The 17,413-nt window shown below is 39.9% G+C and overlaps 1 protein-coding gene across 2 annotated transcripts in view; it reads left to right on the forward strand.

The window, feature by feature from the left end:
* CABLES2 (Cdk5 and Abl enzyme substrate 2) overlaps positions 1–15,673 on the forward strand; it is a 36,976-nt gene extending 21,303 nt beyond the window's left edge. The window contains exons 1-9 of one of the 2 annotated variants that reach the window (XM_030533382.1): positions 60–193; positions 361–453; positions 1,709–1,786; positions 6,047–6,155; positions 6,868–7,033; positions 9,627–9,730; positions 11,499–11,605; positions 14,585–14,789; positions 15,254–15,673. In XM_030533382.1, coding sequence (XP_030389242.1) covers positions 407–453; positions 1,709–1,786; positions 6,047–6,155; positions 6,868–7,033; positions 9,627–9,730; positions 11,499–11,605; positions 14,585–14,789; positions 15,254–15,394 — 957 coding nt within the window. In that variant the 5' untranslated portion in view covers positions 60–193; positions 361–406 and the 3' untranslated portion in view covers positions 15,395–15,673. Of the gene's footprint in view, positions 1–59; positions 194–360; positions 454–1,708; positions 1,787–6,046; positions 6,156–6,867; positions 7,034–9,626; positions 9,731–11,498; positions 11,606–14,584; positions 14,790–15,253 lie in introns of those variants that run through there. The other variant, XM_030533383.1, reaches the window with a different exon arrangement.
* Positions 15,674–17,413: the final 1,740 nt, after the last annotated feature.

Consider the following 17,413-nt stretch of genomic DNA (forward strand, 5'->3'; position numbering starts at 1 on the left):
TTTCAGCTATCTTTTGTGAGAAGTACAATATCTTAAGACTTCATAGATCTGTTGCAGTTTCTGATCTCAAAGGCCATGAACTAATATTGTTCACTCTTCATGGTGTTGTACATTTTTACAGAAGGCGTTTTATCTCCCAGCGCTGCTCTCTAGAATTTTTAGAAGACATAGTGGAATGTGCCAGTGTACGAAGGTACTTTTTCAAAAGCAGCATTAATCTTAACTCGTTGCATGCAAGTCCTCTCCTCCCTCCACCCTCCTCAAAGCTGAATATCTGAGGTCCTGCATGCTAGTGCTGCCATCTGATCATAACACTTACAACTTTGTTTTAGATCGCTGAATAATTCTTTTTAATTGCAGAACTAAGCACATACCCGGATCTCCAAGACACACAAGCTTGAAGAAGATGCACTTCATCAAGAATATGAGACAATATGATACAAAGAATAGCAGGTAATGTTTTTTTTTATTCACTTGGTCTGATTCTGACACCCTTATTTGCATGAAGTAGGGCTTAACTCATGTGAATAGTCTTTCTGAGTTTACCTGGGCTATCCACCTATGTGAATAAGTACCAGTTTACATGAGTAAAGCTGGCAGACTTGGGTCACAAATAATTACAGCTTAACACACACGAATGTTGGGGTCAGGCTGGCTTATCCAAAGATTTGATTCTTGGACACTGCAGTAAATGGGATGTTCATCTAAAATATATTTGGGGCGGGGGTGTAGGGGGGAGATAAGATTTTTTTTTAAATTTTATATACATGTATAGTATAAATGTAAAATGTATCCATACAAATACATTTGCTAAGATATGTGAGGGTAAAAGCCAACAGGGAGCCTCAATGGTTGAGCAGTGTGACACTTGGGGAATTGTTTGGGTCGGAAAAGAACTTCGTGACTTCAGCTCTTGAAGTGGAGAGAATGAATGCAAAAAAAAAATCTGATCCTTCTTATTTGTGAAATCTGAGTAAACTCTACGGTTCTGTTTTATAGTGTTTAATACTAGACTGTTGTTCTTAGCTCCAGCTAATTAGAGAGGCTGTATGCTATAGGGAATGGAAGTCTGGAGACCTGAGTTGTGCTCCTGGCTGTTCCATCAGTTTGTTGTGTGACCCTGTACAAGTCATGTAACCTCTCTGTGCCTGAGTTTCCTGGGCAGTAAAATGAAGATGATAATCTGTACTCACTTCTTGTAAAGCTCTCACAACTGCGGTGGGGGGGAGCGGGGAGTGATTTATGTAGGAGCCAAGTATCCCCTATCAATGGAACCTTAGAAATGTAGGGTTGGAAGGGACCTCAAGAGGTCATCTAGTCCAGCCCCATGCACAGAAGCAGGACCACGTATACCTATACCAACCTTTACAAGTGGTTTTTGTCCAATCCTCATCTTAAAAACCTCCAATGACAGGGATTCTACAACCTCCCTTGGAAGCCTATTTATTGCTTAACTATCCTTAGAGTTAGATTTTTCTAATATCTAATCTAAAGCTCCCTTGCTACAAATTAAGCTATTTTACTTCTTGCCCTATTTTTAATATAAACTCCACAACCATCCTAGGTTCTTTAGAGAAGCCATTTAAGAAATACCTTGTGTGTGCACACTTCATAGGAAAGTACAGGGTTACTAGCAAGGCTGCTGTTTTATAGCTGCAGAAAACTTTTGTTTCAGTTCTCATTTTAATCTTTTCTTGTCTGCTTTCAGGATAGTATTAATCTGTGCTAAACGAACCTTATGTGTGGCTTTTTCTATTCTGCCATATGGGGAGAACTTACGAATCAGGTGAGTCTATATTTGTAACTTGACATATCTGCACTGCTTTGAAGTGTCCAGTCCGTTACCATATATAACAGCCTAATTTATGAAATGACGTAGCCTCATAAGTGAGTGCAACTGTAATATACCATAGCCCATTTTAGTATACCCTGAAACAAAGGAAAATGCATATTTTAAATGTGCTCATCAGACTTAAGGCATGTACAAAATAGCAATGCACTCATTGAGTAGTAAAATAAAATATAAAAATCAAATTGATTCAATGTCAATTAAAGTACTCAACCAGACTTCCCATAGAAAGTCAGTAAAATCCCCCCCTCCTCCCCAATTCATCAGCCAGAAGCCCATGCATAGTAGTCAAATGTCAAAGTAGAATTAGGCAAGCCAAAAAGAATTTGAAGACCAACTCGTGAAAGACACACACAGTAACAGCAACAATTTTCAGTACATCAGAAGCAGGAAGCCTGCCAAGCAATCACTGGGGCCACTGGATGATCAGGGTGCTAAAGGAGCACTCAAGTAAGACAAGACTGTTGCAGAAAAGCCAAATGAATTCTTTCTCTGCAGTGAAGACTGACACAATGTGAGGGAGAGTCCCACACTTGAGCCATTCTTTTTAGGTGACAGATCTCAGGAGCTGTCCCAGATTGAGGAGGTTTGGGAATAAATTGATATATTAAACAGTAATAAGTCACCAGGACCAGAATGTATTCACCAAGAGTTCTGAAGGAACTCAGATATGAAACTGAAGAACTACTAATTGTATTTTTTAAAAGGGTCAAGACGCAATCCTAGCAATTACAGGCTGGTGAGCCAAACTTCAGTATCAGGCAGATTGGTTGAAACTATTGTAAAGAACCAAATTTGTAAAGAACCAAATTATCAGGCACACAGATGAACACGATGTGTTGGGGAAGAGTCAGCACTGCTTTTGTATAGGGAAGTCATGCCTCACCAATCTGTTAGAATTCTTTGAGGGTGTCAACAAACAATCCGGTGGATATAGTGTACTTGGACTTTCAGAAAGCCTTTGACAAGATCCCTCACCAAAGGCTCTCAAGCAAAGTAAGGAGTTATGGGCTAAGAGGGAATGTCTTCTCATGAATCAGTAACTGGTTAAAAGATAGGAAACAAAGGTTAGGAATAAATGGTCAGTTTTCACAGTGGAGAAGTAACTAGTAGAGTCCCCCAAGGATCTGTACAGGGACCAGTGCTGTTCAGCATCTTCATAAATGATCTGGAACAGTAGTAAACAGTGAGGTAGCAAAGTTTATAGATGATGGGGGGAAAAAAAAAATTATTCAAGATAGTTAAGTCCAAAGCTGACTCCAAAGAGTTACAAAGGGATCTCACAAAACTCAGTGACTGGGCAACAAAATGGCAGATGAAATTCAATGTTGGTAAATCTGAAGTAATGCACATTGGAAAACATAACCACAACTATGCTTACAAAATGATGGGGTCTAAATTAGCTGCTACCGCTCAAGAAAGATCTTGGAGTCACCGTGTATAGTTCTCTGAAAACATCTGCTCAGTAGGCAGCAGCAGTTATAAAAGCAAACAATGTTAGGACCTGTTAGAAAAGGGACAGATAAGATAAACAATCATCATGCCACTACATAGATCCATGACACACCCACATGGCTAATACTACATGGAGTTCTGTTTGTCCCATCTCAAAAAAGATATATTAGAACCGCAAAAAAGAGCAGAGAAGGGCAACAAAATGGTTAGGGATATGGAACTGCTTCCATATGAGGAGAGATTAAAAAGACTGAGACCACTCAGCTGGGGAAAGAGACAAGTAACGGGGAAAAAGATTGAGGTCTGTGAAATCAAGAATGGTGTAGAGAAAGTGAATAAGGAAGTTCTATTTACTCCTTCACATAATACCCGAACAAGGGTCACGCAATGAAATTAATAGGCAGCAGGTTTAAAACAAACCGAAGGAAGTATTTCTTCACACAACAGACAGTCAACCTGTGGAGCTCATTGTCAGGTAATGTTGTGCAGGCGAAAAGTATAGCCAGGTTCAAAAAAGAATTAGATAGCCATTGGTGGACCTATTCTCCGTGAACTTATTAGCCAAGATGGTTAGGAATGCAACCCTATGCTATGGGTGTTCCTAGACTTCTGACTGCTAGAAGCTAGGACTGGATGACGGGATGGATCATTCAATACGTTGCCCTGTTGTGTTCATTCCCTCTGAAGCATGTCACCAGGCAGTGTTTGAAGACAGGATACTGGGCTAGATGCACCATTGGTCTGACCTACTATGGCCATTTTTATGTTTTTATGAGGTGTATGCTTTGGGATTTACAAGGAAAATAGGGCCACATTCCTGGAGACTCTTATGCCCATGCTTAACTTCATGTATATGAAAACATTTTAACATGAGACCACTCGTGTGCAGGGTTAGCAAGTGCCTAAGTGTTTGCAGTATCAAGGCCTAAGACATCTTGCTTGATGCAAAAATCTGACAATGGATAAGGGTTGTGGTGTTAGGAAGAAACCTTTTTATTTTTCCCTTTTTTTTTTTTTTAAGGTAACCAGTTATGCTACACTTTAAGGAGTTTTTCACAATATTTTAATCTTTTATTGAAAACAAAGTCAAACTACCTCTTCTTCCTCCTTTTGCCACCACTTTAATAGTAATAGTAAAAGATTGGAGCTAGGAGTCTTGAGTTTACTTTTCTTGGCCAAAAAAAAATAAATCTAATCAAAAAAGATGGAGTGCAATAGGTATTTGTCACCAATTGTGCTTTTGTTTGGGCTTTGTGTGTGTGTGTGTGTGTGTGTTAGGGTTTTTTGTTTTTTTTGTTTTGGTTTAAAAGGTTTTTTCCTTTTATATAATGTGAGAAGGGCATTTGCCACCACCTTGGCCAGCCAGCACCAACATCCAACAACTTGAGTTGGGAAGTTTCAGTCCTTTATTAAGTTAAAGGGAATGGAAACTTGCCAGTCCTGATAAGAGAAACTGGATAACTCCATTGGGTTGGTCATCCTTGCCCACCTTATTGCACTGTTTGCAGTTGGTTCTCTTTGAAGTTTTGAGGTAGTGCTCAGTGCCCTCTTAGCTCTTTTTAAAAATATTTTGGTCAGACTGTTCATTATTTTGCACTCAGAGCTGATATATCACTAGAGGTAAAGGCAACTGCCATCTTTCCTGACTCTCGTTTTCAGCCATAATAATTAATACTTTAAGATGCTCTTCTGACTCTTTTTAAAAAGATGTATTAAGCCCTGAAAATAACATTAAATGCTGAATGCCACTGTAACTCTGCCTACTACTAAGAACTGCAAACAATCCATTATGGCAAATTATATGCAATGTATTTTGGAAATGTAGGAAATATGCTCAAAGTGTACACAATACAATTGCAAATACTCACACATGAGGAATAATAAGTGAGGAGAACTAGAGGAAAAATCCATGTAGGACTCTCTCGTGAGCTTTGAGCTAGCCCTGCGGACATTATTGATTTACATAGTCTACAGAAAGTATTGCATTTACTCTTAATCCACCTTTGCGAAAACAATTGTGTTGTCACTTGTGTCCTGTGCATAACTTATGGAAGAAGGAAACGGATGTTTAGTGGTGGAAATTGTATTGTATGCAAACATACTTTCTACAAAAATAGGCGATGGGAAAGCAGCAAGGTCACTTGAAAGAGTTGGATTTTATAGCTGGCAGCTAGAGTACCACTACTTTCAGCTTTTCCTTATCCGATGATGGTAATTTTTTTTAGACTGGAGTAGGTGGCAAAATTGCTGTTACTAAAGTAGAGTTCTGCTAGAAATCTTTGTTTAGTCAGTGTGTTCTTTATGAAGGTGGGCTCCAGTCAATAAAGTGTAACTGAAAAGTAAGCTGATAGTGCAGGGAAACTAGTAATGTAAAATGCGTTTGCTGCTTGCGTTTGCTACCCAAAACTTGTACATTTGTTAGTGCAGTATAGGGTTGTACACGTGTAGAAAGATTACATATGGCTCAGTTTAAGTGATAGTAAGCATAATAATACTGAGCTGAATTAAAAATAACCAGTTTCCATCCTGTTAGATTGTTCTCTAGTTAAGTGAACCTCTGACATTTTGAGTTGGGTATTTAAAAATTAATGTTTGCTTGAAAAGGGGAATGGAAAGACAGTGGAATTTTTTTCCAGTGGTGTTAATGTCGGTGCCATGGCATGTCTAGTTTTTACTGTAGAGGAAGTCAGACTTGTAATGCAGTTTCTTACAGTACACTTCAGTATCCATCTTCATTTACAGTGATCTAAAAATGGAAGGGCAGAAACAGCGACATCCTTCTGGTGGTGTTTCAGTCTCCTCAGAGATGGTCCTTGGATTGGAAGGAGTGGAGCTTGGAGCTGATGGCAAGGTAAAGAAATATTTTGTTTCTTGTAGAGTCCACCATGCTAATGAATGGAGCCTGTGGGTGGAGTAGAGAATTGAGGATTGGTGGGTCTGAGTGTTGTTCTCTGCTCTGTCACTATATGACTGTGAGGCATACACATTAAATGACCTGCCCCATCCCGCCAGAGGTGCTGAAGCTTAATTATTGTTTATAAAGTACTTTGAGATCCTTTCATGAGAGGTGTCCCGGGAGGTGGAGAAGAGCTCCTTCCCCATGTGGCACTGATGGGCCACAAAGGTCATGCTGGGTCTGGTGAGGCTGGTGGGGAGGTCCCTGTCCAGTTCATTCTCCCCACTGGAGAGAAGCTGTCTTCTCCTGAGGTTCCCAGAGCAGTGTTCTGATGCAGATATGGGCCCAGGCTCAGATTAGAAAATTCATGGTCAGTTATTTAGCATGCTACCAAAATTCTGCTGACAATGCAAGTGTTGGAAGAGAAATAGTGACTCCTCAAACGTTATATTTGTGCCAAACCTGAATGAAATTTAATGGGACAAAGAAATAACACTTTTCTGGCCCTGGCTTTCTCCCTGTTGAATTTTCCAAGGCCTGTTGCAAACAATGGTGACTACTGAGAAACAGTTGCAAGCATTTTTTTTAGAATGGAAAGTGTTAGCCTAAATATAGAGGTAATTCACAGCTCCTCCTATAATTGCTAACATGCGTTGTCTTTATTTAGGTTGTGTCCTATGCAAAGTTCTTGTATCCAACCAACGCCCTTGTTGGCCGCAAAATTGATAATCATGGTGCTGTTCCTCCATGTCGATTCAATGCTTCACGGAGTCTTACGGGGTCAAGACATAAAACTGTAACCACTAAAACAATACCACCAGGAACAGAAATAGGTAAAAACTCCATATGGTTTTGTACTGCTTGCATGCAAGGGGAACTGCAATACCCTTTTTCCTTGTAAGATGCTCTAAAATGGCAAGAATAAATTTGCCTGGAACAAGCCTAGATAACAGTAGGAACTAAAGGCTGTCAGCAACAAGCACTTTTAGGAAGGAATTCTTCAGGAGGCCATTCCCTAAAGCTGTGGCCAAAGACTAGTCTAAGCATCTAATCCCTTCACTAAAGATAACTAGGCACAAAGGAGTGAAAAGCTCAGAAGAGATAAAAGGCTACACAACAAAACAGCATTGATCTTTGGAATTGCTATTTTATTACCTGTTTCTGTGTAATCAATTTAGTTATATTTCCTATCGGGAGAGACAACACTACGCTTTGTAAAGGATAGAATTTTGCCCTGAACTCCTTAAGAATTACTTGAACACGTGGAAATGTAAGGAAGAACTCTCCCTGCCCTTCCAGCATAACAAGACCTAACCTAAAGGAACACTTGAGCGATTTTCTTAAATTCAGACTAAATACCATAGACTTCATGTGTCCAACTGACTGCCCAAAAGATTTTATTTTTTAGGAGTATAAGCAAGTTCATTTTGTCTGTGCCATCTGTGAGGCAGTGCGGTTGCTATTTTCACATGTGCAAGTTTTGGTTATGCCAGATGTAGGGAGGGGAATTCATTTCTGCACACTTACAGAATAAGAGGTCTAGTCACAGTTTTGCTCAAAATAGAGAAACAAATTACCAGAGTATCAGATTCCCTAAAGTAGCAGCATTTAAATTATTCAACGCTGATATTTAAGTGGCGTCTTACCTGCAGAAGATTGTTTCCAGTGTCCTTCTCTAACAATTAAACACCCCAACCCACCAGCTCTTGCTGTTCAAACCAGAAACCAATATACCTTCCAGTGCTTCAGTGGTAAAAAGGCAACTATGTAAAAGTGACACAGCTAATTCAACAGATCTGCTACCTGCACTTATTTTACAAAACAAATGTGTTCGTTTTCTTCATACTGTAGAGTCAATAGATCCTTGTGAAAGTGAGCTTGGTTCTGTTGTGGCTCATGCATCAGTTATTCTAAGTGCAGAATCTTTTATCACGTGTGGTAATGCATGAGCTGGCAAGAACTCAGTTGAACTTTCAGATCCAGATTTAAAGCTGCGTGACTGGCTATTGAAGTGTTCATCTTTCTGCTTGCAAAAAGAGCATATTTGGAACCATGGAAAGAGATAAATATGGAATCATATGATATAATTTTTAGTCACTTTTTTCAGATTATAATCACACTTAAACAATATTCTAACAGGAGACCATAAAATAGACTTGTGTATCTGGCCAACATATGTAACCACTTTACCCTTGCCCTCCACTAAACTAGAACTCCAATGCTGTGCCATTTCTGGCATCCTTACGTAACACCCATAAATAAAAATTTTTTACAAACAGAACTTTCTTTCAGACCTTTATGTCTGCTGCTTGAATGTTCCAGCTAGAACGAACCTGCTGTGCTGCTAATGTACCAGAGGTGTTCTCTAGCAGTCTGCTAACTTCAGTGGAATATAAGTAGCATGACAATAGAACACCAGGTGCAGCAGAATACCAGTAGGCAAAAATAACTGGATCTTTTAACTCAGCAGTGTAAGGACTAATGATGAAAACATCCAGCTGACTCCTCCTCCACACAACTGCTCACCTTCTTTCTAAATTTAGAGGGAGCCAGTTTTTTTTCTTGTGCTCCTACCCCTTTTATGCCACTCTGGAAGTGGCCTTTGCAGAATAATCCTGGTGTAACATGTTCCTAGACAGTGCAGAGTTATTTTCCCCTCTGTTTCCACCACGCCCCTGCCGTAGCATAAATAGAAAGGAAAGGGTGTAATAGTCACTAAGAGGTTGTTACAAGCCAGTACAACATAAAGCAGCTCCAAGACTTCACTAAGTGCACGGCAGGTCCCTGGTTAAAGCCAGAATATGGGAGGTGCAGAGAGAGATCCTGATCCCATTGAAATCTGTGACTTCGACAGCTGGAGATAAGGTGGTCTTCTCATTCTTCATTCTTCTCACTAAAACCCTTGTAATATCCATGGACTGAGTATTTTTTGATTCAGATTATGGGGTATTGTAATATTTAAAAACAATGTGTGAGTGCTTCATCCTCCTTTTCAGTGTGCATTATGGATGAGTTCTTGGTTCATGGTAGAGCTTACATGCTTTTTCACATTCTGTATGTCGCATACAGTGTATTACTATTTTTAAGCAGCAAAACAAAATTGCAAACCAATAATGTGCTTATTTAAAAAAAGCACTTGCCTTTTGTCTCCTGTTGTCACTGCCTTCCAAGTATTGTCTTTTTGTGGTCGGTGTATAGTATGTACTGTAGTGTTTCCTGGACCATGAGTAAGTGACCTGCAGCTTCAGAGTTTGCAGACCCAAGAATTTGGGGCATTGAGTAGTATAGTTAAATGAATTTTCTTCTCCCATTTGCAGATTCTCTAATCTTAGAGATGCATCAGGAATCTTTCTTAAAGCTGTTTTTTGTTTTTTAAACAGCTTTATCTTACAACTCATGCTTTATTTACTTTTCCCATTCTTCCAGGAAATGAAGTTTGTGAGTCATCAGAGTATAATCCGAATCTCCTGGATGATCCTCAATGGCCTTGTGGGAAACACAAGCGTGTTCTCATCTTTGCATCTTACATGGTAAGAAATTGGTATATTTTCACTGAGAAGTCGTCTGGCTCCCTGTGCGTACGTACTTAGCGCATGGCTGCTCAGTGTCAGTAAAGAACTACCTTGGATAAAATGTGCCCTGTTTGTTGAGTACTTATTGGGAAAACTATAAACAGACATAGTTGTGCATTGAACTTGAGCACTATTGAGTTAGAGAGCAATGCCAAACACTACATTAGTAACAGATTACCAGAGAGCACTAAGGATCTTCTGTCCTCAGGGAGATTAAACTTCTGTCTGAGATTCGATGGTGATGACCCAATTAAGCGTAGACTCTATGGTAGTGAATATGCAAGGAATGTGTGTTCAGTAGTGCATAAATTAATGTGTTCCTAAATAATATTATGGACAAAGGCACGTTTTAAAGATTTTGCAGCAAACGCTTGTCTATTAGAACTGTGTGGCGATGACTGGATATCAGTAATTTAGAACAACATTTTTGTCTATTATCTATAACCACTAATCAGTGGCAGCTACAAAAAATTAATTTTATGAGCCTCCAGGATTAGTTTATGCACAGCTACTTTGCTTAACATATTAAAGCAATTAGTCTTCCTGACAGTTTATTCCAAAAGTGAACTCCTATTTTATTAAATTTGAAGGCACTCTTACAGCGTGGAAATCTTGCAAAACAATGGCCACTAGTTACTCTGACCTTTATGCTGTTTCTCTCCAAGAGTAGATCCAACAACCAAAGAGAGTGCTGATGTCGGGATTGTTTAATTCTGTTCCCAGGAACACTGTCAGCTGAAGCTGTAGGATTCCCTGCCACTTCTCTCACAAGAAACTGACTCATAGCAGCAAGACAGTATTTGGGTCATTTGAGAACTATAGTCTACTCCAGGTCTGAGAATTAGGATTTCTTCATTTTGCCACGCTTTGGCTCCTTTATTTTTTTCAAAGCATCACAGTGAGATTGGGATTACTAGAGCTTTCCCTTGACATGGCCTTATTTCAACTGTTTGTCTAGCAGTTACTCTACTAACTTATGTGCCTCAACATGTAATGCTGATGTTTGTAACACTCCTAAGGCCAGAAGGCTTACTTTACCCTGCACAAACTTCATTCTCTGGCACCTCTTTGTCATGAGACCATATAGCCCTGCTCACACATCTTTATTGACCCTTAATGTTTTGGGGAAGAAGTGAACTCCTTCCTCTCTCATCATATAAGCCATGAAATAATACTTGGCACTTGAATACACAAGCTTTATAGTGCTCTGAAGATGTGGACAGACTGATGGCTTTGTGGCCTACAACAGGCATCTGTAACAGTACCTAACATTCCATACTGGTCACTGGCACAGCTCAGTCGTGATAGTTTAGTAGGGAAGCTCTCATGATGAGCAGTGTCACTGACAACTGAGTTCTAGCTTCACAGGAGTGTCCCCACACTTCCCTGTGTGTGTTAAAGGTAAAGCATTGGGTAGCTAAAGAAGCCTGTGTGTCAGGCTCTGAGGAGCTTATGCTGGAAAGGGAGCCTGATCTATTGGGCAAGTCGCTGACCCTCCCAATTTAAGTTTCACAGTCTGTAAAATGGGGATAATTGTCTGTCTTGCAAATTGCTGAGATTATTTTAATATTTTGTAAGCACTGGATGCGCACTGTAGGAGTGCAAAATATTATTAAACACATGTCTGTCTTGCCTTTGTATCAAACGGGGTATGCTTGAGGGCACCTATAATGCATTGTAGACCATAAAACCACAAATGTTATAGAAAATTTGCCTCTTGTTTCAGACCACAGTAATAGAATACGTGAAACCCTCAGATCTTAAAAAGGACATGAATGAAACTTTTAAAGAGAAGTTTCCTCACATCAAGCTAACGCTAAGCAAAATCAGAAGGTAAGAAACAAGCACTTGAGAATAGAAAGAAAGCAGAGAGAGAATGTCCTTTAAGCCTCTTGTACAAGCTGCTTCCTCTAACACTTGTATGGAATTAAGTATTCTATTAATAGTATATATGATTAAATACTGTTACCAGTTAAGCTGGCTGTGGGATGGCAGCCATTACAGGAATGCTTAGGATGCTGGAAGTAGTCCTCATATAACTCAGCCTAAAAGTAGTTATTTTCAGACTAATACTGCTTTTTTGTTGACTTAGTACTAATTTAATGTTAGCAAATTACAAGTGACTCAACAATCCTTCTGCAAACTATGGATCAAAACCTAAGCGGACTTCAGAGCCTACAGTGTGCTCCACCTTTTCGATAAACAGTCTGTGCCTCCATCTGGGACACATGGCTATCTATTTCTATTTGAGTAATGAGAAAATATCCTGTGGTCTTGGCTTGTTATAGGAAACACAGAATGGAAGAAAAATCCAGGCAACTTCACCTTTCTGTGCCACAATATGGCAATTATCTTTAAAGAAAACTACAGTGATTTGTTATAGTACCTTTTAGTGAAATAAATACCCATAAGAAATACAATTGTTCAAAATATAATTTCAGATATTTTTAGAAATACCCTATGAACACATTTAATTTTTATCTTCAGGGAGGGGCATTGTCTTGATGATACAGAACTGTACTTCCCAGTGGGAAGGCTGTCATCTGTGAATAGCAAACTTAGGCCCTGACTCTGCAAACCCTTATGAACTTTAGTCCTCTTCACTTCAATGGGACTGCATGAGCATAAATTTCAATAGGAGTCTCATGAATGGCGAGTAGGCAGGATTGAGCCCTGTGGAAATTCAGACACGACTTGAAATCGCTGAAAATCAGTTTAATAACTTTAACAGAGTTTTCAGTTAACTTAAAAAAATTTGGAACTGAGTTTTATTGGGACTTGAATTCTTATTTTCTCTGCCCTAATCTGTTTCTTCAAAATGGCAGTTTCCTGTTTGGTTATTTAATTCTTATATTTATATACAGAATATTTTCTTAGGGACTTAGGCCTGGTCTACATTACAACTTTAGGTTGAATTTAGCAGCGTTACCTCAATTTAACCCTGCACCCGTCCATGCAACGAAGCCCTTTTTTTCGATTTAAAGGGCTCTTTAAATCGATTTCTTTTCATCCACCTTCGACGGAATTAGCGCTGAAATCGGCCTTGCCGGTTCGAATTTGGGATAGTGTGGACGCAATTCGATGGTATTGGCCTCTGGGAGCTATCCCAGAGTGCTCCATTGTGACCACTGTGGACAGTGCACTCAGTTCAGATGCACTGGTCAGGTAGAGAGGAAAAGCGCACGAACTCTTGTTCATCAGCATGACGTGCACATTGCCTGGCCTGTACGGCCTGTACTTTGTGAGACGTCTATGACCATGTCCTTCTCGTCACCGCGCTGCCATCGCCTCCTCACCTGGTGTTGCGTGAAACAATTGTCTGCCGTTGCTCTGACGGAGGGGCGACTGACAACATGGCTTACAGGGAATTAAAATCAACAAAAGAGGTGGCTTTGCATCAAGGAGAAACACAACTAACTGTCACACAGAATGGCCCCCTCAAGGATTGAACTCAAAACCCTGGGTTTAGCAGGCTGTTGATTTTCACAAAACAAATCGGGTCAATTTCTTGTTTTGATCCATCTATCTTTTATATCTTAGGCTGATAGCACATGGTGCAGTACAACTGCTAGCCATCGTCATCTCCTGGGTGCTCGGTAGAAGATGGGAATGACCTGGCTGAGTCACTCCCATGTCTGCCCAGGCGCCCCAACCAATCGCACCGAGGTCTGCTAAAAGAGCACCAAGGAATATGACAACAATGGCTACCAATCGTAATGCACCATCTGCTGCCAAAAGGCAATGAGCTGCTGCTGTGTAGCAATGCAGTCCCAGGTCTGCCAGCACCCAGGAGATGTCCGGTGATGGTGAGCTGAGCAGGCTCCATGCTTGCCATGGTATGGCATCTGCTCAGGTAACCCAGGAGAAAAGGTGCGAAATGATTGTCTGCCATTGCTTTCACGGAGGGAGGGAGAGGGGGGCCTGACGACATGTACCCAGAACCACCCGTGACACTATTTTTGCCCCATCAGGTATTGCGATCTCAACCTAAAAGTGGAGACAGCAGGAACTGTGGGATAGCTACTCACAGCTACCCACGGTGCAATGCCCTGGAAGTTGACCCTAGCCTCGGAACTGTGGACGCAGTCTGCCAACTTAATGAACTCAGAGCATTTTGTGTAGGGGGGGACACAATCAACTGCATAAAAACGATTTCTAAAAAAAGACTTCTATAAATTTGACCTAATTTTGTAGTGTAGACATACCCTTCATCTTAGTACAATCACTGTAGATATTTACAATCAGAGATTACATCAATTTTTGCTTAATATACAGTGTCTTGTATGTGTTGAATGTTAAATTTGAAAAATCTAGTTCTTTATTTGCATGCAGACACTGTGCCCTGAAGTCCTGTTTCCCTCTTCTCCTCAACTGCTCCCACTCCCTACTCTTGCATGTTTAGAGAGAAATCTTTCACAGATACAGTATGACCAATAGCACTACAAGTTTGCACCACTGCCCTGCCAATTTGCCTTAAAACTGATATAGAGGGATCACCTCCATGTGACAAGGAGGTTCAGTCTCCTTGGCCTCTGAAAGTGCTAGTTAATGCCAGCCATCATGGTAGTTTCTGCATTGTGGAGGCCTGTCCACTGGGAACTGTACTAAGAATCCAGTTCACTTTATATGCCACCAAACAGCCTTCAGCTGGTAACAGCATTGTTGAGAACTAGTCTGGATTAGATATGAACCAGATGAATAAATTCAGGGCTTCAGTTCCTTTATTTTAATCCTTGCTTCCTTCACACTGAAGAGTTTCCGATGTTTTTTAGAAACCATTTCATGTGATAAAGGTATTTTGTCCCCTCACAGCTTAAAGAGAGAGATGTGGAACCTGAGTGAAGAGTGCAATCTAGAGCCAGTTACTGTGTCAATGGCGTATGTTTACTTTGAGAAGCTTGTTCTCCAAGGCAAGCTCAACAAACAGAACCGCAAACTGTGCGCTGGTGCTTGTGTGCTTCTTGCAGCCAAGATCAGCAGTGATCTCAGGAAACATGAAGTTAAACACCTTATTGATGTAAGTGTAGTTTGAATTTTCATTCACAGTCCTAAATAAGCTCTGTCTTTTTATTAATGTTGCAGTTTTGTATTTTATGAGCTAAGACCAAGACTTTTTTTCAAAAATTAGGCACCTGTTTTTTGGGGGGAAACGGCCTGTGTTTTTATTTGATCTCCAAACAGTACCCCTAAAACTTCTGGGCTTGTCCCTTTCGGCATGCAAAAACCTGTGTTTGCATGCAAATTGGGTAATTTGGCTCCCAGTTACCAGAGTTGAACCCATAAATTGGTCTGTTTCTAGTTTTGTAGGCCAACTGCATATTTGATCCTGTATGTATGTATGTACAGCTCAGGCCCTAACATGATTACTTTTCTTTCTTATGCTGGTATGATCTGTGACAATCTAGTAGCTTTTCTGAGGATAACTCCTGATCCGATTTTCTCTTCCGTCTTCCCCCCCCCCCCCCCAAAATGCCATTGCAGAAACTAGAAGAAAGATTCAGATTCAACAGACGAGATCTCATTGGATTTGAATTTACAGTGCTTGTAGCTTTGGAGCTGGTCCTCTACCTTCCGGAAAACCAAGTCTTACCTCATTACAGACGTCTCACACAGCAAGCCTGACCAAAGCTACATTCCAACTGCTCACCAGTGGCTCTGGGGATTAACAGCATTACTGAACATTTTGCTCCTGAATTTGACACTTGCCACTGACCACCTCTGTGTCACAATATGCATCAGATCATGCCTACAGCTAGTTTGAAGACTGCAGCATGATTTTTAAACAGTCAAGATGTACATTAATGATACAGGTACCAAGTCTGTATCAGGAGATGGTACAAAAAGGGTTGTCTTGAACTTTATTTTCCTTTGGACATTAAAGCACAAATGATTCACAAACTAGCTACTTTTTTGGCTGCTGGTTATTCTGTATTTTCCTTTTCAGCTTTACTAGGAAATGGTCAGTTCTTCCCTACAAAGGATGCTACACTATATTGTTCTTAGATTGTTTCAACCTTTTATTTTCTTCCTTGAAACTAAAGGGAGAAACACTTCCATTCAAAAAAATCATAAACTTCAAATAGTGTATCTGAGAATTTTCCTGCATTTTTACATTAATAAAATGCATACTTTTTTTTTTAAAGATGTGCCTAAAACTGACTGGTCTGGTACCAGTACTTTAAGTTACTTACGCTGCATAATAGTGAATCCTGAATTTAAATAGCAATGTATCCTTTACCTGCATTTGCCTTGCATATAGTGAAAACAATTCCAGTATATCTGCACTAATATTACAGAGGGGATTTGTACTATAGATCTATAGGTAGCAAGTCTGAAACTATTCTAGCTCAACTTCTTTAACTGTTAATACGTGAATAAAGGTTTTATTTTAAAAAAGGAAGGAAAGATTGTGTTTGGAAATCTATCGTGAAATATCATTTGTTGAACACGTTAGCTGCAGCAAAGCAGCTTGGAGTTCGTTCTTGTAGTTCATTGCTCAATTGGAGATAAGAAATTGACTTACATGTGAGACGAAATCACCATATTATCGTTTATAATTTTGATTTATGGCACTTTTTACTATCGCCTGAAGCTAGGCACCTTTTTTAAACATGACCATGTCTATCATGAGTGATCTTTCTCTGCTCTGTATGCCAGTGTTTCAGCCAGTACTGCTATCGCTTCCAAACTAAGCCAATGGAACAAAGATGTCCAGTTGTTAAATTGCTACTTTTTACTCAGTTCTTCCAAGCATTATGCCACTGTGATGGGCCTCATGAAACCGGCATTTGTTGCACGTTTGATCATCCATTCAGTTGGAGGCTAATGTTCAGCAGCAGACTGATGTTTATGCAAGGGTTTAAATAACTTCTTCCACTGTTGCCCAGACACTTGGTTTAAACAATTCTGAAACATGTTGTACCTTTAGCGATACAGTTAGTGTCTCTTAGATGTCTTTCTAAGCAATACTATGCTACAAATGTTTGTGTGTGTTTGCAGGAGACAAAAATAATACAAAATTTCTCAATGTCCAAGTATTTGTTTGTGACTAACTTAGATACTAGATCTCTTCCTGAGGTAAAAAGGCTACCTGGTCTCTGATACATGGAGTACTGTAAATTTCAACTTCTTGTGTGTTTGTTGTGCCACTAAATAAGAACAAACATAAAACTGAAGTCTTGCTATTCAACTACATTTTACCTAAGGCCAGTTTGACTTCAGTGAAATTGAAGAAAACTTAGTAGAGCCTTTCTTTTTAAGCAGCACTAGAAAGGTATTAAATCGTGTCAAACTAATCTGATAGCGTTCTTTGATAGGATAACGAGCCTTGTGGATAAGGGAGAAGCGGTGGATGTGATATACCTAGACTTTAGTAAGGCATTTGATACAGTTTCGCATGATATTCTTATAGATAAGCTAGGAAAGTACAATTTAGATGGGGCTACTATAAGGTGGGTGCATAACTGGCTGGATAACCGTACTCAGAGAGTAGTTGTTAATGGCTCCCAATCCTGCTGGAAAGGTATAACAAGTGGGGTTCCGCAGGGGTCTGTTTTGGGACCGGTTCTGTTCAATATCTTCATCAACGATTTAGATGTTGGCATAGAAAGTACGCTTATTAAGTTTGCGGACGATACCAAA

This window comes from Gopherus evgoodei, chromosome 14, assembly GCF_007399415.2.
Source record: "Gopherus evgoodei ecotype Sinaloan lineage chromosome 14, rGopEvg1_v1.p, whole genome shotgun sequence".
Classification (NCBI taxonomy): domain Eukaryota; kingdom Metazoa; phylum Chordata; order Testudines; family Testudinidae; genus Gopherus; species Gopherus evgoodei.